A 26566-nucleotide genomic window follows, 5' to 3' on the forward strand; every position below is an offset into this window, starting at 1 on the left:
GCTAAGGGTTACATGTAAAAATGCTTTTCATGTAATTTTCCACAAGCAACATACAGTATTATCATCTCTAGACTTCCTTGAAAGTTACAAATTCTAGAAACCACGTTGGATAGATACATCATATTTTGTTTGACACGTGAACCGTCGCGTTTCTATTCACGATAGATAGATAGATAGAATGTCTTTAAAATATAGATCTTTGTGGCAACCCTAAATGGTAATTGTTTGGAGTTGTAATCGAAATTGCGAGTTTTTAATTTTTGTACAAATTATTCAGTAATTTGAATCGCAATTATGTGACACACTTTAATTTTATATACCTAAATGTTTTTATCGCGTTTTATGTAGGTAATGCGAAAAACATGGAATAATTTTGTTACATACATTCATATCCATACTAATACTTATAAATAAGCTTGTCTGTCTGTCTGTTAACTTTTCACGGCTCATTTATTAACCGATTTTGATGATATTTTAGTACAGAGAGAGTTTGGGCCCTAGAAATGGACATACCTCACTTTTCGTCTCGGAAAATCGAGGAGTTCCTACCGAATCCTTAGGTACTTTCAATGATTCAAATTTCAATTTTCAATTAGAGAAAGGTGCAACTGTAAGCAGTGAATAGTTTTAATATCTTCTTGGAGTTAGATTGAAGATTCTCTTGAAAGTACAAAATGTTTTTGTCAAAGTTTATTTGAATAAAAAATTCTATCTTATGTAATTTACATCTTTGGGGTTGATGATCATAAAGACAGCTTATTTAAAAAATTTCCATACTATCGATATCCGTTATTCGAACACGTGAACTTTTTCTTACGATAAAATATATTCTAACTGCTGCGCTATAGAGGTTTTAATTTCAATTAACTGGAAGCTGCGCATCGCGTGATCGAATAACGTTAAAGAAAGAATCCAACCCAAAATTTGACCAGTTTTTATCGTTTCCAAATGTTGCGAGTAAATCTCATCGCACATTACACTCACCATGTACGCACAAAACAGAGCGTACTTTGCAGTACTGAAAAATCATCATGAACAGCACTGTGTCACTACACACACAAACTATAATATGGCATTCTGAACCAGTGGCAAATCCTATTGATATATTATAAAATCACTTTTAGAAGTTTATTTGAATAACGAATATTTTATTCCATTCTATATAAACGCCTATAAAAGTCGGACATAGGCCTTACCTAATACCTAGTGAGCGCTACCGCACTGAGTCCTCAGTTATTTTAAAATGCAGAAATCCTCTTTATATACATTGTGAGTCCATGGAAGGTACTGAAAGGTGCTCCACTCATTCGGTCTCTTCCGTTTCTAAAGTTCTGTACCTCAAGGGTGCCAGCGGGATACTATTACTAAGCTTCCGCTGCCCGTACGTTCGTCTGTCTGTGTGTCTGTCAGCGGACTGTATCTCTTGAACCGTAATAGGTAGAGAGTTGAAATGTTTTAAAATGAGAGGTGAAATGAGTGATTCACATTATTGCCGCTAAAATAACAAATAATAAACATTTAAAAAGTGTTAAGAAAGTGTTATTAAAAAAATTAAAAAATGTTAAGTATTTCTTATACGATGGTACGGAACCTTTCGTGTGCGACTCGGACTCGCATTCAGACCAGAGGGGTTCGAATTTTCATTACGTTAAAAAGGTTCTGCGCGTATGGTGTGGGAGCCGCATGCGGTGCTTGCTGTAATGTGCGATCACCTTCTGTCTGTTATTGCAGGTGATTACACGTGTCCTTGTTATTAGGATCGCGTAATTAGGTACCGGGAATAATTCGATACCCGGTCTCAATATCGTTACCAATTAACGATGTGCCCTTCTTCATTTGTAATGGCGATCGTCTTGTATGGAGTGTTTCTTGAAAAGTAGTGTTGCCATGATCGCATTCAAAAAAGATAGGACTTTAGAGAAAATTCTCATCGTGAAAGGAGACCCGTGCTCAGTAGTGAGCCAGGGATGGGTTGATCATGATGATGATCACAACATTCGTGCTAAAGGGGCGGATGACGTAAGTTAAATTTTCACTGTAGAGAAAATAAAAATTCTTTATTCTTCCTCATAGGAATTAGGAAATCTACATTCATTAAAACCTAATTTTATTACTTTCTCCATTAGGTCACGATTTCTATCTGTACTATTCCGCGAGATTGTGACCTTGAAGGACTTTCGAGATCAAGAATACCAATCAAATCTTAAAATATATCTACTAAAACACAAGAAATTTTTGCACCTGTGTTTGTCATAGACTTTGAAACCATCCAACCGATGTGTCCCAAAAACCGGTGTCATTAGAAAGGCAATATTGAGAAGATGGTTTTAGAGAAGAGTTTTTTTGGTGTAGTAGCACACGCCGGGTATCCGCTATTATATAATAACTAGCTGATGCCCGCAGCTTCGACCGCGTGGATTGGTCAGATCCCCTGCAGCATCAAGATTGAGGAGTTGGACTCCAAATTTTTTATGAAACTATGTCGCAAAGTTCCTCTATCGATTAAAAAAGAAATGACGCAAGTCGGTTCTGAAATCTCGGAGATTTCGGTGTACATAGGTAGAAAAACACAACTCCCTTTTTGAACGTCGGTTAAAAAGTAGCCTATGTTACTCCCTGGTCAATTTTCTACTTGTCTGTGAAAATCCCGTCAAAATCGGTTAAGCCGTTCCCAAGATTAGCCTTTTCAAACAGACAGACAGACAAAAATTTTAAAAACGTGTAATTCGGTTATAGTATCGTTCATATAACCATATGACCTTAATATGCGGTAGTTATTTCGAAATTACAGACAGACACTCCAATTTTATTTATAGATGATCGTAATACAAAACCAATTCAACAGTTTTTTTTTTTCATTCTTTATAGGCAACTTGACCACAATCACACCTGATGGAAAGTGATTATGTGGCCTAAGATGGGACGCGTTTAACTTAGAAGATGCCTATTCACTCTTTTGTAAATATACCCGGATTGTAATTGGTAGGAAACACAGATCGCGGAAGAGTATTCCAAACCTTAGCCATGCGTATGAGGAATGATGACGCAAACCTTTCTCTACCTTATTCATAAAACTGGGACTTGTCCTGATATAATATTATTTTGACCACCGTATTGTAAGTGCTTTTTTCGTAGAATTGAAATCGTGTTTGACAATTATTGTTCCTTTTACTTTGAGATAGCTCTTAAACTTAGGGACATCAAAAAAAAAAGTTTAGAATTCATTGTTCGAATTTTTGAAAAAAGAAAAAATGTAAATGGTATTTTCTAATTTTCCAGGATCCTTTCCGAGTATGGATTGTGGTCAGTTGACATTTTATTCCACTGCACCATAGGCAGGGTAGGTAATTTTTTAGGGTGTATGTAAAGTACCTTTAGAGTTGCCACCTGCCACTTCTTACGGGATTTACGGGTTAACTGCATCAAAAATACGGGTTTTAGATTTTTTTATACTGACGACAGTGTTTTACATAGATAGTTATTTTTCCAATACTTATTGTTTGAAGAAAGCTTTTAAAAGCTCTTCATTTTGTGATACAAATATATGAAAATCTTGTGTCCGTTTCGACTGCGCCGGTATTGGGGTCATTGCCGTACAAGGAAAATATTCTTTCTACTGGACAAAACGTAAGGATTTGAATCCGCCAGCCAGCTCCGGCTGAATTTGCAAAAAAATACGGGAGCTTTATTTACCCCGTATTTTATTTCGCAATTACGGGTTTCTGTATTATCATACCCTGAAATACGGGGCAACCCATAATATACGGGGCATCTGGTTATCCTAAGTACATTCCAAATGATGCAGAAATAAATTGCATGACTATCACACTTCACGATATGTGGTGGGCATGGCATGTAAACACAGCGTTTACATGTCCTTGTCGATACGATAAGATTGTACTGTCGCCAATATATCGCGTATCGCTAAATATAGACGAATTATCGCGCGAGTTACTGTGAGCTGAATTTTTATATGATAAGTATATGATTAATATAGTATAGAAACGTCGTAATCCATTCCGGTATTTTTTTAACCCCCGACCCAACAAGAGGGGTGTTATAAGTTTGACGTGTGTATCTGCGTATCTGTGTATCTGTCTGTGGCATCGTAGCTCCTAAACTAATGAACCGATTTTAATTTAGTATTTTTGTTTGAAAGGTGGCTTCATCGAGAGTGTTCTTAGCTATAATCCTAGAAAATCGGTTCAGCCGTTTGAAAGTTATCAGCTCTTTTCTTTAGTTACCATAACCTTCACTTGTCTGGGGTGTTATAAATTTTTAATTTACACTTGTATTATTTAGAGGAAATGGCAATTTGTGTGGCATTCCGAACCAGTGGGTCGTCAGTGTGTAAATTATTTTGACGATTCAAGATCTCATGTAAAAGTTTATTCGAATTAAAATGTTTTTTTTTCTATTCTATTTAGATCATAGAGCAAACATAGCCACGTGCATGTCTAACATGTAATACTTCTGGACTCACCTAAAAAACTTAAGACAGTCACCAAACACATATCCTGCAAAAATGATTTATGGTAATAAGGTTGCTACGGACGGTCTCAGTTTATGCAATTTATTTGCTGATTTCTTCGCCTCAGTATATAATACGAGCGACCCTCCTAACAGCAATTCTTACAACATAACTATTAATAATTCCACCAACTATCTTTGTCACGTGAACTTCACCATCAAGGAGGTATTCCAAAAATTAAAAAGACTTGACACGAAGAAAGGAGCTGGCCCTGATGGACTGCCCCCTTTTCTGATCAATAAATGCGCCGCGCCTTTATCGCTCCCCGTCTGTATGATATACAACAAATCATTGCGTTTAGGAGTTTTTCCTGATTTATGGAAACGCGCTAGAATAGTACCAATCTATAAAAAGGGTGGTCACGAAAATGTCACTAACTACAGGCCAATCTCGATTCTGTCAACTTTGTCGAAGGTCTTTGAGTCTCTGTTACATCCCGTACTATCACGTCACGTCCAACACGCACTTTCTGAAGCTCAGCATGGTTTCATGAGCTCTAGGTCAACTGTCACAAATCTGTCAAATTTCATAAGCTTTGTTACAGCTTCTGTGGATGGCCGTCGTCAGGTAGATGCAATATACACAGACTTCTCGAAGGCTTTCGACAAGGTTAATCACAAACTGTTAGTGGCAAAACTTTCTTCCTTTGGCCTGGGTGGTTCGCTTTTATCATGGCTTACATCGTACTTAGTTGACAGATATTCATATGTAGCTGTTAAAGGTCATTCCTCCCAGCTATACAGTGTGACGTCGGGTGTTCCCCAGGGATCCATCCTGGGACCACTATTATTCAACATCTTTATAAACGACATAACTAACTGTATTTTCAATTCCAAGTGTTTAATTTTCGCGGATGATTTAAAACTTGCCAAAGAAATACTGACAGACGACGACGCTCTATCGTTACAAGGGGACATAGATAGAATTGCCGATTGGTGCAAATTAAATGGCATGGATTTAAATCCAGCCAAATGTTCCTATATTAGCTTTACGCGTCGTCGTACTCTAATTGAAGGCAAATATACGATCAACAATTGCTCGCTTCAAAAACTCGAAGCCGTCCGCGATCTGGGGATTACCATTGACGCCAAATTACGATTCAATGTACACATCGAAAACATTTGTAGATCGGCTCGTAAAATGTTGGGCTTCTTGTTTAGAAATGCTAAGCCATTTAAAAGCCTTAAAACTAAAAAAATACTTTTCGCTACGCTTGTTAGAAGCAAACTAGAATACGGCTCGGTGGTATGGAACCCTAGCTACCAAGTACACAAGGACCGTCTAGAAAGCATACAAAGACGATTCACCAAGTTTTATTCTATTGGACAAGACAAAAGACTATCCTATATCTCTCGGCTTAAACTTTTCAAATTAAATTCATTATCGGACAGACGCAAAGTTCATGACATGGTATTCTTCCACAAACTTGCAAACGGAACCATGGATAACTCGGAACTGTTGAGCCAAATATCCTTCAAAGTACCCTCCCGTATACCGCGGTATCCTATTCCTCTGTTCACTCACCGAATCAGTAGAACCAATCTAGGTCGTCATTCGTTAATACCAAGGTTTAGTAGTACATATAAGGAATTTTTGGACAAGGACATTACCACGGATCTGTTTTGCGATAACCTGGCTAAATTTAAAGCCAAGTTGTTCAAATCATTCGATTCCTCAATAGGATAACGATAATTAGTGTCAGTCCCTAGCCGTAAGTATATTGTATTTTAGATGATTTAGATAATTTAGCTTAGTTTAACTTAACTTTAATTTAATTTCCATCTTATTATATTCTTTTAAAATTTATAACTTAGGTATTTTTTCATATTCCTTAGGTTAGCAATTATATTATATTTTATATTTTACTGTACGACTTATGTTTATGTTAATGTATGCTGTGACTGCCCGTAAGTGGAGTTGCATAAGAGCCCTAGAATTTAAGGAACAACATGTATTTAATCTAAATGTGTAACTCTGTGGGCGGTACATAAATAAATAAATAAATAAATAAATACGTGTTCTGGGTCAAAATGCATGGCACTGAATTGATAAGCTATCAGTGTCGAATGGACTGTGCTATACAGGGTGGCCGGGAAAGTTACGTCTAAAATAAAAATTTAAATACCTAATGTCCTTAACCTACCTAATATCAAAGGGTATCCAAATCACCCCTATGCAAGTTCAGCAATTTTTAGTAGATATGAATTTTCAATGATTATTTCATAATTTTCGTCCGTCAGTAGTTTTTTTTCTCTTAGTGTAGAACCACCAAACTACCTTTCACCAAAGGTTGCCTGGTGGAGATTGCTCCGAGCAATAAGGCTGCCTTTGCATACAATTGTTTTTAGTTTCTTTGTTTTGATTATTTTTTTTGGTTATTTCATGTTTTGTGTGCAATAAAGTTTTCTATCTATCTTTCTATCTAGAACTGTCTTGGACATTTTTTTGTTGTAATTACCTATGTAGTAACCTTAAACTCAACTATTACCTAAAAAATTACGGTTTACCTAGGCAAGCTGAATATACTCGTACTTAGGCACGTTTTGGACGTGGATACATCCCTTAATATACCTAAGGTTTTTAATTTTTTTTTTATACGTCACTTCTCCGGGCACCCTGTATATAATATAGCTACTTGTGCTATGTCGATATCCGACGATTCCCGCCACATCCATCACCGCTGTCTATGGCTTTAGATATGAAGGTTTGTAGAGATTACCGCTACTTCACCGGTTTAGAGATCGGTAAGAATTATTTTGAAAACCTATAAAATTCAAAATATTTTTATTCAATTAGACTTGTACAAGTACTTTTGAATCGTCAAGAGCATCTACCACTGGTTCGGAATGCCTTTCCTATCGAGAAGAACCAGCAAGAAACTCGGCGGTTGCTATACCGGTAGGTTTATACCGGTTCTTATCTGAGAAAATTTTTGTAAAGAGGGAGATTTTTGGTTTATTTTCGCGGAGTCTATTTAAAACTAGCGTCCCGCCCCGGCTTCGCACGGGTAGCTTGAGAAGAATAATTCCGCCATACATTTTTTGGTGTAACTTTGAACTAGTACCTACCTATTTACACAACGCACGCCACGTAAGCTCTCAGTTGAGACGATTTTTCCCGACTTAATTCACATATTTACGATTTTCGTAAAGTAGTACAACGAAGTGACCCTATGAGGGTTCCTTTTTTCCTTTTGAGGTACGGAACCCTAAAAACGACCATTAGTTTATAGGCGACATAGTTCCGATCGCTTAATTGCGTAACTATAATAGTATAATAGCACAAAATAGAATTATAGAACTATTATACTAGTTCACGCGGTAATATTCTATGTGTGGTCTGCCCTATAGGAATTTATGTAGTACACTCGCACTTAACGAAATAAAAAAGTTTTCTCGCTCGTAGTCACATAGATCAATATAGGCTTGGGTATATTAAGCTTGACCTATAACGCTGACATTTAATGTTAGACTAGGCATTACCTAGTCATAATACTTAATATAGGCACTAGATAGACAGTTGAACTTTTGAAAAATTCATTAAACATCTACTAGAAAACAATTTGAAATACATTTCAATCAGCCATCTGCTTTCCCATAAACGGACAAAAGTTTTGCAACGATGTATTATGCTGAATGTAAACAAAAAAGCGGTCAAGTGGAAGTCGGACCTGCACACGAAGGGTTTCGTACCATAGTGCAAGACTACGTGCTTTTTAACCCCCGACCCAAAAAGAGGGGTGTTATAAGTTTCACGTGTGTATCTGTGTATCTGTGTATCTGTCTGTGGCATCGTAGCTCCTAAACGAATGAACCGATTTTAATTTAGTTTTTTTGTTAGAAAGGTGGCTTGATCGAGAGTGTTCTTAGCTATAATCCAAGAAAATCGGTTCAGCCGTTTGAAAGTTATCAGCTCTTTTCTAGTTACTGTAACCTTCACTTGTCGGGGGTGTTATAAATTTTTAATTTACACTTGTTATTAATTTTAATTTGCATGGCGGCCGTTTTGAGATTCGCATCTTGGTTTTTATGATTTGTTGTTGTAGCGACAAAATTTCTGATGTCCACCTATTTCGATTCAAGAGATACAGGCCGCTGACAGACGAACAGATAGCGGAGACTTAGTACGAGAGTCCCGTTGGCTCACTTTGGGTGCGAAACCCTAATGACAAACACAGCTGCAATTATTATCGGCAACGCAAAGTAAACATACATATAATTTATATTTATAAGTGCTAATTTACCTTTAAACAATGTAAACATAGCTATGCATATTCAAAAGCTTGTAAAAATGCGCTCAATTTCAAAAAATTCAATTGACTTGAGACAGCTTTTATAATATTCGGTGCGATACATCGGAACTTAAATAATGTATCAAAATATGTGCATCTGTTCATAATGAAACCTTTACTTGTATGGTGGACAGCACACTAATAACGTAGTTTCAAACAAATGGGATGGGTAGAGTACTCTTACAGTCCAATGGGACGGCAATCTGACACGACCGAAAAAAGATCAGTCGCAGGAACAACGAATTTACGTGCTCTGCGATGCAAGGGGTTGTAACACAACCTGCATCTCAACTTCAGGCTGATATCTACTGATCCATGCAACCATGATGGGTTTGGTTCTGTGTTGCAATTCACAGCGTAAATTCTTGTTTTTGTACCAGCAAACAGCCATTTCAAAGAAATCTTTTAATTTAAGGTATCTTACCTAATTTTGAGTATACATTCTTGAAACATCTCCTTTCTTTCCAAAAAACCCAATCACTTTTTTTTTTTTCATATTATTTCCTATTTATCCTGTTTTAAAAGGAGACCCGTTGGTACCACGTTTGCAATAAGTTAAAAATATGATGGCTCCGATACCAAAGTAGAAGCAATTTACATTTCTCGATATCGTAAAAGCTTCAGATACGGATTGTCGTATCAGATGGTGTGGAAACGCTGCCACATAATTTATTCAAAAATTATAGCAGATAAAATTAATGTTAAAAAAATTATAAACTTCTCAGACTTCTGGGAGATAAAATGAACGATGTCTATGTTAATTAATAGGTTAATGTAAATTAATAAGTACGTATGTTGTTGCATCTACTTAATCAACATATCTAGGATATTTCCTATATTTGCATGAATTAATGAATGATTAAATATGTTTTGCACCCGTCAATGATTAATTTAATGATTATTAATGATTAATTTGTTATGCATTCGTTGTTGTTGCAAAAACAAAATGGTCTTTAGGTATTCAATATTGGTACCATTTCTTAGTAAAGGGGAGCCTGTCATCACCATCTTGTTAACCGACAGACGTCTATTAATGGACATAGGTCTCTGGTAGGGACTTCCACATGCCACGGTATTGCCAGTATTGCGCCGCTTGAATTCAGCGGCCCGCTGCGACTCGTTTGATGTTGTCTGGCCACCAGTCGGAGTCTTCCAACATCGTAAAACGCTGCGGTTTCCAGTGGGAGGTCACCTTAGGTCCCTACGTCTATCGTTTTTAGGGTTCCGTAGCTCAAAAGGAAAAATTAACCCTTATGGGATCACTTTGTTGTCTGTATGTCTGTCTGTCCGTCGTGTCTGTCAAGAAACCTATAGAATACTTCCCGTTAACCTAGAATGATGGGCAGGTAGGTAGGTCTTATAGCACAAGTACAGGCATAAATCTGAAAACCGCGAATTTGTGGTCACATATTAAAAAAAAAATTAAAACATGTTTCAATTTTCAAAGTAAGATAACTATACCAAATGGGGTATCATGTGAAAGGGCTTTACCTGTACATTCTAAAACAGATTTTCATTTATATTTATGCATAATAGTTTTTGATTTATTGTGCAAAATGTTGGAATAAATACCCGAGTACGGAACCCTCAGTGCGTGAGTCTGAATCGCACTTGGCCGGTTTTTTCTAACTACATAATAATAATGTCTCCTGCCCATTGCCACCTCAGCTTCGCCCAGCTATGTCAATCACTGGTTCGCCTACGTATCTTCTCATTTCTGATTTGGTCACGTAGAGAAATTCCAAGTATAGCTTTCTCCATTGCTCGCTGAGAGATTCTAAGGTTTCTTGTGAGGCCCATAGATCTAACACCTTCCGCCATTGCCACCTTGGGATTCCAACATCTATCGGTTTTTCGAAATATGCCCTGCACATTGACAATTCAGCTTCATAACTCACCGAGCAATGTCGGTTGCTCTGGCTCTCCTTTTTTGATCACGTAGAGAAACTCAAGCATAGCTCTCTCAAGGGGAATCTCTTTCTCTCGATAACTCTCCTCTCTCAGAGTTCCGGCCTCCGGGAGAGTCGTCGCAGTGGCGTTCCGCTGCCTAATAGTGCCTATAATGTAGGTACTCTAGTATTCAGCCAAACCAGAATTAAGTAGTTACAATATCTAGAGATTCCTTAATCTTGACGGCCTCCCAGTGGTAAGCGCTGTGGTCTTATTAGTGGGAGGTCCCGGGTTCGATTCCCGACAGTGGTTTGAAATTTTATAACTTTTAAACTTCTGGTCTGGTCTGGTGGGAGGCTTCGGCCGTGGCTAGTTACCACCCTACCGGAAAAGCCGTGTCGCCAAGCGATTTAGCGTTCCGATACGATACCGTGTAAAAACCAAAGGGGTATGGGTTTAATAAAAACTGCCATACCCCTTCCAAGTTAGCCCGCTTCCATCTTAGACTGCGTCATCACTTACCACCAGGTGAGATGGCAGGCAAGGGCTAACTTGTATCCGAATAAAATAGAGTAAAAATCTTAGCTGTAACGATCAACAATTATTACAATGAAACTTGTGATCACAGTCAACTCAATTGACCGTGAAGGTACAATGGTCATCCAAAAACAAAATCTATCAAATTGGTCCTAGTTACCCTTGATTTGGGGTAAACACGTCCGAGTGGGGTAAACTGATTTCCTCTATCCAATTACGCCCCTTGTAGAAGGTATTGTGGGGCTATTCCCTCATCATGCGTTATTCTATCGAATGGTTTGGAAAATATCGGTTTCGTCGTATTGTATGAATATTGTATGAGATTTGCGAATGACAAACTCACAAACAATGCAAAATATTATGAAGAAGATAGAACATAAACAGAGAGCTGCTATTTTCCTTTTTGGAACTTCTGATTAGATGGTTAAAGCTTCACAAAGAGAGTGTCTGGCAAAGGCTCTTGGAAATATGTGCAAAAAAAACGTTTTCTTATTTACCTTCATAAAAATTACATTCGACCGATCAGTTCATTGATTAAAAAAGTTTATTTCCAGGTATATTATATTCAAACCTCTCTATTCTCACATTTCTTAATAACCTATATTACTGCGAAAAACAGCCTCATCGGTGACAGAAGGGCTGGCTCGTTTTTTGCGCAACGGATCAGCCTGGCTGTCCACTAGTAATGCAGTCAGTATTCTTCGCACCTTGGTAATTAGATAAGGCTAGCCTGAAGTTTTATTGTTATATACTATAATTATTCAACCTAAAAGATAGATGATCTAATAAGACTTCATGTCGAGTATTTATTACTGTCGTATGCCATAGGAATACTCCCAACATATCACGAAGGTGTCATCACTTCAACGGTCCATTGGCCCTTTAGAGGAAATTCGTTGCCCGAATTAATGATAGCGGAAACATTTCGATTGGTTATGTCCATTATTAGCCGAGATATTGTTTGGGGAAAAATTTCGAGTGGAGCGAATCGATTGTCACGCCCCCGCGTGGAATTCGTTCGACTTTTTATCGTGCGCTTTTTTGTTATGTGTCAGCTTGATGTTTTGGTGTTAATCATTGATTGATTCGTGTTATCGACTTATCGAGCGTGTCTAAATAGATTTGATTTAAACTTTATATTAAGTAGGTATCAACTGGTTTTTTTTTTGGATATGCGAAATTAAATTATTTATTCATACCGTGTATGCTCGGCTAGAGAGTTCGTTGATTTTTTAGAAAAATTACAAGGGGTTTCGTTTTGTTGTTACAAAATAGCCAACCAACATTTTTGGGGTTCCGTACCTCAAAAGGAAAAACGGAGCCCTTATAGGATGTCTGTCTGTCCGTCCGTCCTTCTTATTTTGAAAGTAGTCATGAGATTGTCCTTAGTAGTGGACCGGCGATAGTTTGAGATGATGATGATTTATTTTGAAACTAGATAATGCCCGTGACTTCGTCCGCGTGGATTTAGGTTTTTTAAGAATCCCACAGGAAATCCTTCATTTTCCGGGATAACTAGTTGTCAAGCTACCTCTGCACCAAATTTCATCGGTTAAACGGATGGGCCCTTAAAAATCCCGTGGGACCTCTTTGATTTTAGTAGATTTTAGATAAAAAGTAGCCTATGTCCTTCTTCGGGTTGTAAGCTAACTCTATCTTTAATCAAAATCGGTTAAACTGTTAGACAGTGAAAAGCTAACAGACAGACAAGCACACTTTCGCATTTATAATATTATAAGTATGGATAAGTTTGTTTGACTCAGTTACGTCTAGGTATTTAAAAGTTGTTTTTTTTGCTTACAGGAAAAATCCGGTGAGCCGTATTCCGGTAAACTATCCGTGAAGTCGGATCTTAGTCCTGTTTTTGGTGAGTAATTTATTATACCTATGTAAATATACCTATTTCAATTACAAACATGTATTTATGTGCGCTCTCAGATATAATTTTGTATAAGTACCTACTTTTATAACATAGCCTGTAAGTTTAATTTAAGTGAAAATTCCTTTATGGAACAATAAGGGTCTTGAACCAGAAATATTTAAATTTTTTAATCAATTAAAATGATACTCGTAGGTCTTGCTTTAACGGTGAAGGAAATCATCCTGAGGAAACCTGCATGTTTGAGAGTTCTCCATGTTTTCAAAGGCTTCAAACAGAAGCCAGCGTGGTAGACTATCGCCTTAACCGTTCTCATTCTGAGAGGAGACTTGTGTTCAGTAGTGGGCCGGCGATGGGTTGAGATTATGATGATAGATAGTGTGAACTCTATTCTTTTTATGATAATATGCTAATCAAATGCTATAAACATTATGAGTAGTAAATAAGATGCTTTTATGATAATACTAGCTGATACCCGCGACTTCGTTCGCGTGGATGTAGGTTTTTTAAAATTCCCATGGGAACTCTTTGATTTTCCGGGATAAAAAGTAGCCTATGTGCTAATCCAGGGTATAATCTATTGCCATTCTAAATTTCAGCCCAATCCGTCCAGTAGTTTTTGCGTGAAGGACTAACAAACATACACACACACACACACACACACACACACACACACACACACACACACACACACACACACACACATACAAACTTTCTCCTTTATAATATTAGTGTGATCATATAACGAGTAACTACATTCATATCCTAGAAACAAGTGCTTTCATTCAGGTGTGAACTGACTAACTAGAACATAAACCATAGCAGGACCATACCTACTTCATATTCTTGATTTTCCCGTCCGGTTAGAATAAAAATAATGCCTACATCTAAACCAGTTTCAAGAGCAATGTCCTTGCTTTAATTCAAGTTCGCTGGTGAATGAAATGTTAAACTGCATCTAGTTATACCTACCTAGGTACAATTTTTAGGGTTCCGTCCTAAACCATAGAACCCTTATAGGTTTCAGCAATGCTTCCCTGCTTTCCATAGTTACTACCCATTTTAATATTATAAATGTAAAAATGTGTGTCTGTCTGTCTGCTAGTTTTTCACGGTTCATCCGCTCAGCCATTTTGATGAAATCTAGTACAGAAATAGCTTGCATCGTGGGGCCTTAGCACATTCTTACTATCCCAGAAAATCAAAGAGTTCCCACGGGATTCTCAAAAAAACTAATTTCACCTAGATAAATTCGCGAGCATTATCTTTTTAGTACCTAAATTGATCTAGGCTAGTTTTTATTCCGGGAAATAGAAGAGTTCTCTTGGGATTTTGAAAAAACTTAATCCACTCGAGATCAGCCACTCGAATACATCCACTCAAAATTTAAAGAGAATTCTACATCAAACATTTAATTCAAAAATACTCTAGGCATATATCGAATATTTAATTCAATGAATAGGTCTCTCTCTACATTTCTAAAATTTAAACCAGGCAAATGAAGTCACGAGCAAAAGCTAGTCAGCAAGTGGTATTTACCACTCAAGAGTCTGAAATCAACCCATTGAGTAATCATGACCCAATACTGCCCACGTAATGGCAGATCCACTTTATCGAGTCAAGAAGGATGCGTGGTAATTTTGGATTTTCGATAAAGCTTTCGAAAACGTCTACAAGTGATCGAGTATTAAGGAAAATGTGTAAATGTTAAGGTCTTTTGGGCTTCATAAGAAAGTTCAGTCATTGAGCGGATGGAATGTGTATGCTTGGAGTTTCTCTACGCGATCAAATCAGTAATAAGGACATTCATAGGAACCAAAGTAACCGAAATAGACGGATTACAAATGGTATTGGGTGGGGCACATTTTGAAAAACCCGATCTAAGACGTCTCAAGGTGTTAGAATAGCGATCTTACAGAGTTGGCAGACCCCCTAACTAGGTGGATATAGGCGACATTAAATGAATCGCAGGGGGCCGCTGGATTCAGGCGGCGCAAGACCATGCCGTGTGGAAGCTCCTATACAAGAGACCAACCTATGTCACAGTGGCGTGCACATAGTTCAAAGCAGAGTAGGCAATAGCTAGGTAGTTACCAGGTTACTGGTAGACCATCTTAGGTAACTTAATAGGTACTGGTAGATAGTACCATCTTTGGTTGCCTGGAAGAGATCGCTAGGTAGCGATAAGGTCGCCAAATTGTACCTACCTGCCTATATTTTGCTTTGCTTTTTACGTGTATTTCTGTATTAATTTTGTGGTGTACAATACAAGTGTATTCTTTTGTATTGTATTGTAAAAGTTTAATGCTTCTTGCTATTAGGTAATATGCTGTCATGATTTTGTATGTAATATCTTACAAATTCTTACTAAGACTAGATTATGATTTAGACAAAAGCATTTTATAATAGGTATTTGCGCTGAGAAAGTCGGTAGCATCTGCCTGTTTAATTAAATTCTCTTTAACGTATCTTGATTCATTACTCGTCTGAAAAATTCATTGTTAAATAAATTAAGCTTGTTAAAAGCCTCAAGCAACTAACGTTAAAAAGATTAATATTATAAAATCATCACGCTAAACATCCCATTGTTTCACCATGAATCATAATAGTAAATCGAATATGAATACGATTCCATATAAGCCTTCTACAGACGCGCCGACAACTTGCCTGCTGTTGTGTTTGAATAAGTCAACGATACCAATTTAGTTTAGCTGAGTCAGGCCGATTTGCCAAAAAGTTTGATAAGACAAACCTAAAAATCGGCGATGGATGATTGATTAGGTATTAAGTGGTCATGACATAAAAAACAATGCCTAAAATACAATCGATGATTTTTTTTATGATAAAGCAGTATTACAGCAATCGGCTTTGCATTCAGCTGCCTACAAGATATTTTAGTGATTGTTACATTAAAATTAATACTATTTACTACATATTGAAACAATTTATTTTTTTGAAAGAGAAGCTACCGAATTTCTTGTGACTCTTCTCCGTAGAATCTACTTTCCTAATCGGTAGTAAATGAAATGAAATGAAAATTTCATCTCATTTCAGCCTCAGCAAAATAAGTTGGCCTTAAGTTGGCTTTCATGATTTTTATGAAAAAAAATAACCCGTGTATGCTTCCGTGGTCCCGAACTTCCATATTTTATAAACCATAATTTATTTCCCATTACTAATTTATTTGATTAAATTGGAATTCAGCAGCTGTAGTTCTATAGACACTTCAAATCGGCTGCCGACCTAAGTTGGAGTGGAGGTGCAAGTTGGCACGTCTAACAGGCGCTAATAGGTAAATCGAACATGAATACGTTGGATATTGTAAGGAAGGTGGGAATTATCACTGGCCCGCCGGCCATTATGTGAGAATTATGTGTGTTTTATCGCCAGCTTATAATCATCTGTCACTATCGTTACTATATTTTCGTATAATTTCATCTGACTCCACCTATACGTAGGGCTGAGTAGTTTTATTGTCGATATCGATAGATATAATTTACATTTTTTTTTGCCGTTGTATCCATACTTTGATATTATAAAATTAGTAGCTGACGCCCGCGACTTCGTCCGCGTGGATTTAGGTTTTTCGAAATCCCGTGGGAAGTCTTTGATTTTCCGGGATAAAAAGTAGCCTATGTGCTAATCCAGGATATTATCCTATCGGAATCTATCTCCATTCCGAATTTCAGCCAAATCCGTCCAGTGGTTTTTGCGTGAAGGAGTTACAAACACACACACACACACACACACACACACACACACACACACACACACACACACACACACACACACACACACACACACACACACAAACTTTCGGATTTATAATATTAGTGTGAAGTGTGATAAATCAATGAAGATGCGGATATTTTCTCTAAATACAACTAACTTTTCTCGATAAAAATTGAATACATAAGTTACTATATTATTTTGGAGTCTTAACTGTAGTCTAAAATTAAGACAGGAAATAGTAATAGATAAGATTCAAAAAATTCATTAATTTATCGCGGAAAATCAAAAATCAAGACAGGAAATAGGAATAGATTAGACTCAAATAATCATCATTTTATCTCGAAAAATCATAGAGTTTCCACGGGATTTTAATGAACTAGATCTGGGCGGAGTGTGGACAAAGTCATGACCATCAGTTAGGAATTCATAAGTTAATATCGACAAATCATCTATCGACGCTAGCCCATCACTGCGCACGTCCGAACGCCTCGTTATTTGTTGTTATTAGTGTCGTTTTTTGTTATTTTCCCCGGGATGTTTTCGACGAACCGGTTCCAACTAATCTGATCAGCTCGCCACGACTCTGGACCACAAAAAAAGAAATAAATCGGTCAAGTGCTAGTCGAACTCTTAAACGAAGGGTTCCGTACCAAAAATAATTTAACTTAATTTTTTTATGGTGTAACCACAAAATCACGGTTTTCGGATTTTTCCCTTTACTTATGCTGTAAGACAATTGCTACCTGCCTTTCATGATTCTAGGTCAACGAGAAGTACCTTATAGGTTTTGATTCCCTTGACGGGTCCTGAGACACAGACAGAGAGACGACGAAGTGATCCTACAAGGGTTCCTTTTTCCTTTTGAGGTACGAAATCCTAAAAAGAACCCTAAACCCTGATCAAGTGCGAGTTGAGCTCGTACAAGAAGGGTTTCGTATTATCGTATCGTGAAAGATATATCACTGTGATTTTTAATTTTTACGGCAGCCATTTTGAATTTTTTGTTATTTGTGGCAAATAGTGGCAATAGAAATAGGAAATTTCAAGTCTCTACCTATTACGGTCCATGAGATACAGCACCGGACGAATAGCGGAGGTTTAGTAATAGGGTCCCGTCACTCATGTTAGCACCATTCGCTACGGAACCCTAAAAAAGGAATAAAACTCGAAGAAGTGACGTACGGAGTATTGGGAAGTTGTATTTTATGGGAAACGAAACAACGTGTTAAAATAACTTCTCTTTGGATTTTTATTTCGATTTTTGGATTAACTGGAAAGACCTTGAGGTTATTTTTGGGAAAAAATATAGTACTCAAACCCTCCGAAAATTTTTTCTTCATCTAAATATACAAAAGGTGACTGACTGACTGATCTTTCAACGCAAAGCTCAAACTACTGGACGGATCGGGCTGAAAGGCATGCAGCCCGGCTAGCATGGGCAGTAGATAAAAATTATATCCCCCGATTATATCCACTGATGTCATAGAAATCAGTGAATATAATCGGGGATATAATTTTTATCTACTGCACTTTGCTAGCCGGGCAAATAGCTAATATCATGACGTAGATATTCGCTAAAAAAGGAGTTTGTATAAGTAGGGACTTGAAATTTGAATAGTCCATGTGGACGAAGTCGCGAGCATAAGCTAGTTCTTTATAGTCGTATTCCTCATTGCTGAGGTTCTTGACCCCTTCCCATTCACATAATGGTAGAGTTCTCTTGGGATACCTAATACTTAATGGGTGGGTTCCCAGATACTTCCACCTGCAACTCAACTATAAGAACTCATAGACAGATCTTTATTAAACCTATACTCATGTAATGCAATACATACCCACATAAGCAAATTTCTAGAGGTAGGCAGTGCCGTCGCTTGCATGAAGTGCACTCCATTGGCAACGGCTGGTGAGTGGTGGTACAGTATAACTAGAACCCATCTGTCAGTTGAGGATATTAATGTCTTGTTGGTATGCCATAACTTGCATCTCTAAGCTTGTTTAACTTTTAGAGGTAGGCAATGCCGTTTCGCTTGCATGATGTGCACTCCATTGGCAACGGCTGGTGAGTGGTGGTACAGTATAACTAGAACCCATCTGTCAGTTGAGGATATTAATGTCTTGTTGATGTGCCATAACTTGCATCTCTAAGCTTGTTAAGTCTCCAGTCACAGTATAAGAAAGATACAGTAGTCCGACGCAAGCGCAGATCCACCGTGATGGGCATGCCCACAACCCTAATACGCTTGTGACGTCACATTTTCATGGTGGGGCGTTAAATTATCCTTTAAACTAGTAAAAAATTCATCAAAATCGGTTTAGTAGTTATGAGTCTAAATGTGTCATTGCGATGTGCAAACCAACCCAACCAAAACCAACATGTTTACCTTTGTAATCTTCGTGAGCAAATAAAGTAATATTTTATTAATTTACTAGTGTTCGGCCCATGGCTTTGCCCACGTGGAACTGGATAGGTTCGAGTGCACTACAAAATCTTGGTCAGGGCGTCATAGGTATATTTTGCAAACATCTATTTTGTAGGAATGCAAGCTCCTTAGTACTAGTGGCGTGCATATGGTTTGAAGCCAGGTACGCATTTAGGTTCCTACCTATTTACCTACCTATAGTGTCATATTCTTCCTTGTTGAGAGCCATGACTTCATTAATCACATAATGGTAGGAAATTTATTAGGATAATAATGAGGTGGTATCCTAGATCCTTCCGCATTTTTACTGGCAGGGCAATGAAAAATAGCAGTTGAGTTATTATAAATGGGGTAAGCAGTGCTTTTATGCCCCTATGACCTGCACGCCACTGCAATAGGTATGAACTCGCTCATTATCGATATAGTTATCGATTATGAGCGAGTTCATACCTACTCCGACTAGCACTTGGCCGATTTTCAGGTGGCTTTGCCCACAACTTTTTTTCGAGGACCCTTCAAGATAGGTTCCTAACTAGTAACTGCGTAGGCCAGTTCGGGTCTCGGGTCCGGGTAATCAAATTAAGCACAAGATGAATAAATTATTTTCTTTCTTCTTTCTTTCTTTCTTTCTTTCCTAGCGCACGATTGGTTTATGTGGACGGCTTCTTCGGACCTCTGTATGTATCATATCCTCTCTGTGGTCTAGTGCAGTACCCAACCACTTGACACGGCACTATCGAATCGACATTAGTTTTCACATGCGTATCCGATCCATAATGCCGCGTTCAGCCACAGTGCTTCATAAAATGCCATTATGATTCCATTTAGGGTTGCCACTGGTATTTTTACCACTGTAGCCACTAATAATAATCCTATTATTACACTAATATTATAAAGGCGAAAGTATGTGTGTATGTATGTGTGTGTGTGTGTGTGTATGTTTGTTACTCCTTCACGCAAAACTACTGGACGAATTTGGCTAATGGTTTGGCTTTGGAAAATTTAGAATGGAGCTGGGTTATACCGTGGATTAACACATACTTTATATTCCGGAAAATTAAGAGCTCCTACGGGGTTTTTAAGAAACCTATCTTCACGCGAATAAAGTCGCGGACATCAGCTAGTTACGTTATAAATATGTTCGCACGTAAAACAGTGTGTTTTGTTAGTTTGTTGGTTTGTCCTTCAATCACGCCGTAAGTTTTGCATGAATCTTGTTAATCCATCCCGAAGATTTCCGCTAAGTCTGTGGTCTGTACCTGTCCAAATCGGTTAAACGGATGTTCTGTGAAAACGAAGCAGACAAACAGGCACACTTTCGCATTTATAATATACATATTATCCATCCATAAATCCATACTAATACATTAGTATGGATTTGTATACTCTTTGAGCAAATAAAGTGTCAAAGGTGACAGCCCTAGATCTATATTCGTCTCTATCCAACTTAGTAGCCCGTCTCTCTCTAGCACACAATTTGCGATTCATATTCCAGTGTTGGCTACCTGTTGGATGTTTTATGTCATTATATCCAAGTTCTAATTGGAACTTGATATGCGTTCACAATTAAGCAGCGTGGTTCGCTTAACGAGCTTTTTACGCTGTCACCGGTGTGAGTGACGAGCGAATGGCGGCTAGCTGAGCGATACTGTGCTAGACAGGTGCTAGAGGTGTCAAATCATTATGAAACGATAGAGTCCCACTGCTGGACATAGATCTCTTGTACGGACTTCCATATCCCCATATCCAGCGGTTCCTTGCGACTCGTTTAATATCGTCTGTTGTAATTTGCTTATTACTTTTAGAAACTACTTATTTATTTCCATTGTAACAGAATATGTTATGGAAGAGCGGGGCCGCCCGCCACAAGTACTAGTTTAATACTAGTCACTTACTGGGACGGTCCCAATTTCTATGCTATATGTAAACTTGTTTTATACCGAAATAAATAATTTTGTATTTTTGTCTGTCCGCCTAGTGGTGGAAGAGGGGGGGCGGGGGGGAAGGGGGGCGGGGTGTTTGTCTGCCAATGTAAAGGGACGAGCGAATGGCGTCTAGGTGAGCGATACTGAGCTGGAGTTGTCAAATCATTATCAACCGATAGACTCCACTGCTGGACATAGATCTGTCCTACGGAATTCCATGTCCAGCGGCTCCCTGCGACTCGTTCAATGTCGTCTGTCCGCCTAGTGGTGGGAGGGGGAGGGGGTATGCCAATGTAATGTGACCCTGTAAATGTACCCTGTACTAGAGGTATCTAATGTTGAGACGTGATGTGTAGGAGCCAATAGACTCAGATCTGGCACAGTGGGCAGCAAAATGTAGGAAAGCGGACCCCACATGTCGTTCGCGACAGATCGAGATGGCAATCGGGGTATGAGACGGGGGGACGCCCCGCACACCCGCACTTCACCCGCGCTCGCCTGCACCGGATAATAATGTCGAGCCGGGCCAGTGAGACAGCGTGCCATATAATTTCATAGAATTATGGGTCCACTAATGTCGGTGTCGTTGCCGGACCGGAGCCGGACCGTGCAGTGAAGAACTGCGTAATGACAGCGGTTTCTGCAAGAAGCTTCTTGAGTCTTGCCAGTGGAGCAAGAGCTAAGAGAAGTTTCATAGTGCCGACTTTTGAACGGCACTCGAACTTCGAACTACCTAGACCAGTTTCGTAACATTGTGAACAATATATCAACAGAACAGGTTCTTGATCGTTTTTGTTATCTATAAGGACTGTAATTGCTTTGTAGCCAGACCTGTCAGCCCGTCTCTAAAGACACCCCATCAATCACTCTCTAGTCGACACTGTACCTCTCTCTACATTGTAAAAGGTACATGCTCTTTTTAACCCCCGACCCAAAAAGAGGGGAGTTATAAGTTTGACGTGTGTATCGGTGTATCTGTGTATCTGTCTGTGGCATCGTAGCTCCTAAACTAATGAACCGATTTTAATTTAGTTTTTTTTTGTGTGAAAGGTGGCTTGATCGAGAGTGTTCTTAGCTAAGCCAAGAAAATCGGTTCAGCCGTTTGAAAGTTATCAGCTCTTTTCTAGTTTCTGTAACCTTCACTTGTCGGGGGTGTTATAAATTTTTAATTTACACTTCTATTTATATAGTGATTATACCTACGGTAACAAACGTAGGTAACATTCACGACTTATCGTAACATCTATTAGATTTGTGTATGTTGCCATGACCATAAGAGAGAGGGAGGAGGTGTTTCTGTTAAGAAACCTATAGGGTACTTCCCGGTAGGTCAACGGGAAGTACCCTATAGCTTTCTTGACAGACAGACAACAAAGTGATCTTATAAGGGTTTCTCTTTTCCTTTTTCCTTTCTTTTTTACCTCACAGAGTAACTCACAGACAGACCGACACAATGCAAAGTGTATGATTTTGTACCTAAGCATTTTCAGGAGGTGTTGCGTGTGTCAACCTTTATAAATCAGAGCTTCAAAATCTTATTCTTTTCTACCTGGCGGCCCGGTTTCGTTCCGGACCGGAAATGATGTCATTCCATAATTATGCGGTCAGTTTAAACATCGGCGCTATGGACCTATTATATTTGTTTAGGCTGACCAGGGAGAATTGATACTTTGAAATTAATATGATTGTAGATATTTGTAAAATATATCCTGGTGATCTCTCTATCAAAATAAAACCTATTTCAATGAGTTATTTCATTATTATCTTATTTAAGTTATTCAGTTTTTCTGTTAAGAAATATACATTAAAAACACTTTAAATCACTACCTAGTACCTACTCATATTATAAAATTATAAAAGCGTTTATTTATTGGTTTACTGGTTTGTCCTTCAATCACATCGAAACTAAGCAATGGGTCGACATGATTTTTTGCTTGGATATAGTTAAAGACCTGGAGAGTGACATAGGCTGCTTTTTAATCCGAAAAATGTAAGGAGATCCCGCGGGATTTTCGAAAAGCCTTATTCACCGAAAATGAAGTCGCGGCCATCATAATATTATATGTAGTAATATATCTATATCTAATTTTCACATATAGCCAGTAGCACCTCCGTAAATCGGTGTAGGTTTCTCGACACACACAAACACACAAAACCTGTGTACACATGTCGTTACCTCGCATTACACAGGCCGTCAATATTTGTTTAGGCTTAGGACCCACCGCGGAAGACATTCCGAGAAATATTGCTTACTATAGATTTTATAGGCTGCGTCCGTTTTATGGGAGAATAATTTTACGAGTGTCGTTATAATTGTAATGTTTCGTAACTCTGTATATTATAACAATTGTATGATTCGAGGGATACCTCTTGTTTTAATATCCACGACCTTCTGGCATTAGTTTTCCTTCCACTTTTAATATGGGTACCTTCAAGTCAAGAGTGAATAGGCAACTTCTAAGCAAGCGCGCTCGATCTTAGACTGCATCATCACTTGCTAGATCTGATTGCAGCCAAGCGCTAGTCCGTAAATTTAAAAAAAACCTTCATCATCCTATCAAAATGAAAAGGGTTTAGCTTTAGACCATAGTCTGCCTCGCTGGCCCAATGCGAATTGGAAGAGTAGAAAATCCATCCATAGATCCTGAGTAAAAGAAAACTAGTTCACGAAACGCCATATTTGGCTATTTTATGTCGTGTACACACTTAAATCCCAGACTCATCCAAAATACACAGTAAAATAGGTACTTACCTAAAACCGCATAATATTATCTACAATTCATAAAATCAACTTTCTCATAAGAAAATGGATATCATCATAAAACTAAAAGTTAAAACGAAGATATAAATCAATTTTAATAAATAATCATTTATCAACCTCGTGCTTAATTGCTTTTCTTTTTTATTGGCACTAAGTTGTAAAACGAGTATTTATTTCACACATTCAAGATAACAAATGCTTTAAAGAGAATATAATAAACTAGATGTTTGCATCTTCGTCCGCGTGGATTTGTTTTTAAGAATCCCGTGACTTTTTGATTTTCCGGGATAAATAGGTTTTTAGGGATCCGTAACTCAAAAGGAACCCTTAGGATCATTTTGTTGTCTGTCTGTCTGTCCGTCTGTCGTGTCTGTCAAGAAAACCTATAGGGTAGGTACTTCCCGTTGGCCTACAATCATGAAAATTGGCAGGTAGGTAGGTCTTAGAGCACAAGTAAAGGGAAAAATCTGAAAACCGTGAATTTGTGGTTACAGCACAAAAAAAATAAAATTGTTCATAAACAACTAATTAGTATTTTCAATTTTCAAAGTAAGATAACTATACCAAGTGGGGTATCATATTATGAAAGGAATTTACCTGTACATTCTAAAACAGATTTTTATACATAAGTAGTTTTTGATTTATCGTGCAAAATGTCGGATAAAATACTCGAGTACGGAACCCTCGGTGCGCGAGTCTGACTCGCGCTTGGCCGAGTTTTTATAACAATAATATGCATGCAAAAAATTACGCTAATTCGCTGCTGTTGCGGCGTTATTGAAGTACAAAACAACAAACAAACACACTTCCGCATTAGTAGTATAATTGAAACTACGTCCACCAAGATTTCATGTAATAAAGTAACTTTTTGACGTAAATGTTGGCCTGATAATGATAACATTATCACGCAGATATGATAACACTACCGATAATAATGTATAATTGATTATATCCTTGTTGTTTCTGGGAATTACACAAAAACTTAGCTTAAGTACCTTGTAGATTAAATTATAATGGGTAAATGCTTTCGAAAGAAATCCGCAGAAATTTTGAAAACGGTTCATAGGGTGCCGAACCCGAAGTTTTCCAATTGGATCGTATTCCGTGCGTAAGTAAGATAACTATACCACGTGGAGTATCATATGAAAGGGCTTTACTTGTACATTCTAAAACAGATTTTTATTTTTAAGCATAATAGTTTTTGATTTATCGTCGCAAAATGTCGGAAAAATATCCGAGTACAGAACCCTTGGTGCGCGAGTCTGACTCGCACTTGGCCGGTTTTTTTAAATGTATGTTTTACCTATTTTTACGAGGTTTCTGCACCGATTTGCAAATATTATTTTTAGCGGCATAATTTTGCTTTTAGGATGACTCGCTACAGCCTTTTAGATTTTAGATTTATTCCCCCAAATTGTCACCATCTAGGAATTTATTTTGGAACAAAAACTAGCTTTTGCATAACATATTTGCCAATACAAATATCCCACTTAACAAAATAAATTCATAATCATATCATTAAAGCAATAAAATACTGAATTATATCAATAAAATTAATGCATTTACGTGGTTACCAACGCCAACCAACTCGATCAACGTCGGAATTTCGAGATAAGGACGAATTCGTAATATTCTTAAAAACGATTTCACTTATTTTGATACACGATTGTTTCTTTCTTTATCTTTGTTGCCAAATTTCGCGACACAATTTATGAATAAATTTACTTACATAATTTCTGGATATAAACTGTGTAATTAGTATTATCTATATAACTATTTTCATAACTCTGAAGATATATCTCGCTTTATAAACAAATTGTGAACTAAATCATATAAATAACTTCAGAACATAATGGCACGCAGTTTTAAACATACAAGCATTATATTAAGTTAGCTTAGATACTACGATGATAAGATTAAAAAAGTACCTAATTGTTAAATCAAACATATTTAGAATCTATAAAATGTGTGAATCACTAGAGGTCGTTTATTTAAAGAAATAGAGGAAAATGCATAATAATTCGCAGACGAAATAATAATCCATACTAACATTATAAATGCGAAAGTGTGTCTGTCTGTCTGCAAAGGTTCTGCGTAGGTGTGCCTCTAACGTTAATTTTACCCAAGCGATAAGCCAAGACCAAAAATGCAGCACAGCATGAACTTCTCAGTTATTGATTGAATTTTCTCAAGAAAATCGTCACAACCAATATAACTTTTTATGTCCTTGACTGTACATACCTGGTGGTTTCATGAGATAAACTATTGCATTACAGTAATTGTAGTTTATATTTATATGAAATAAACTGACATACATAGCATCCGCCGCAAAATGGCTGAAAACGGCAAGCGGCACAAGTATGCCTCTCTTATTGAGAGTTACATTTTTGTTCCGTTTGCCGTGGAGACCCTGGGGCCATGAAGTCTTAGTGCTAAAAAAATTTTACGAGACATTTAACCGCGTTTAATAGCCTCATCGGGTGATAGATGAAGAGCTGGCTCATTTTTTGCGCAACGGATCACCCGTGCTGTCCAGCGTGGAAATGCAGCCAGTATTCTTGGCACTATTCCACGCGGGCATGATTTGTATACTAATT

At 37.7% G+C, this 26566-nt stretch overlaps 1 protein-coding gene across 8 annotated transcripts in view; it reads left to right on the forward strand.

Moving 5' to 3' along the window:
* The window catches only part of LOC123877387 (protein pangolin, isoforms A/H/I/S), a 238979-nt gene that overhangs the window by 88637 nt on the left and 123776 nt on the right, over positions 1-26566 (forward strand). For all 8 annotated transcript variants that reach the window (XM_045924117.1, XM_045924115.1, XM_045924119.1 and 5 more), the window contains exon 3: positions 13053-13116. In XM_045924117.1, the coding sequence (XP_045780073.1) occupies positions 13053-13116 (64 nt within the window). The remainder of the gene's footprint in view (positions 1-13052; positions 13117-26566) is intronic.

Source organism: Maniola jurtina, chromosome 23, assembly GCF_905333055.1.
Source record: "Maniola jurtina chromosome 23, ilManJurt1.1, whole genome shotgun sequence".
Lineage (NCBI taxonomy): Eukaryota > Metazoa > Arthropoda > Insecta > Lepidoptera > Nymphalidae > Maniola > Maniola jurtina.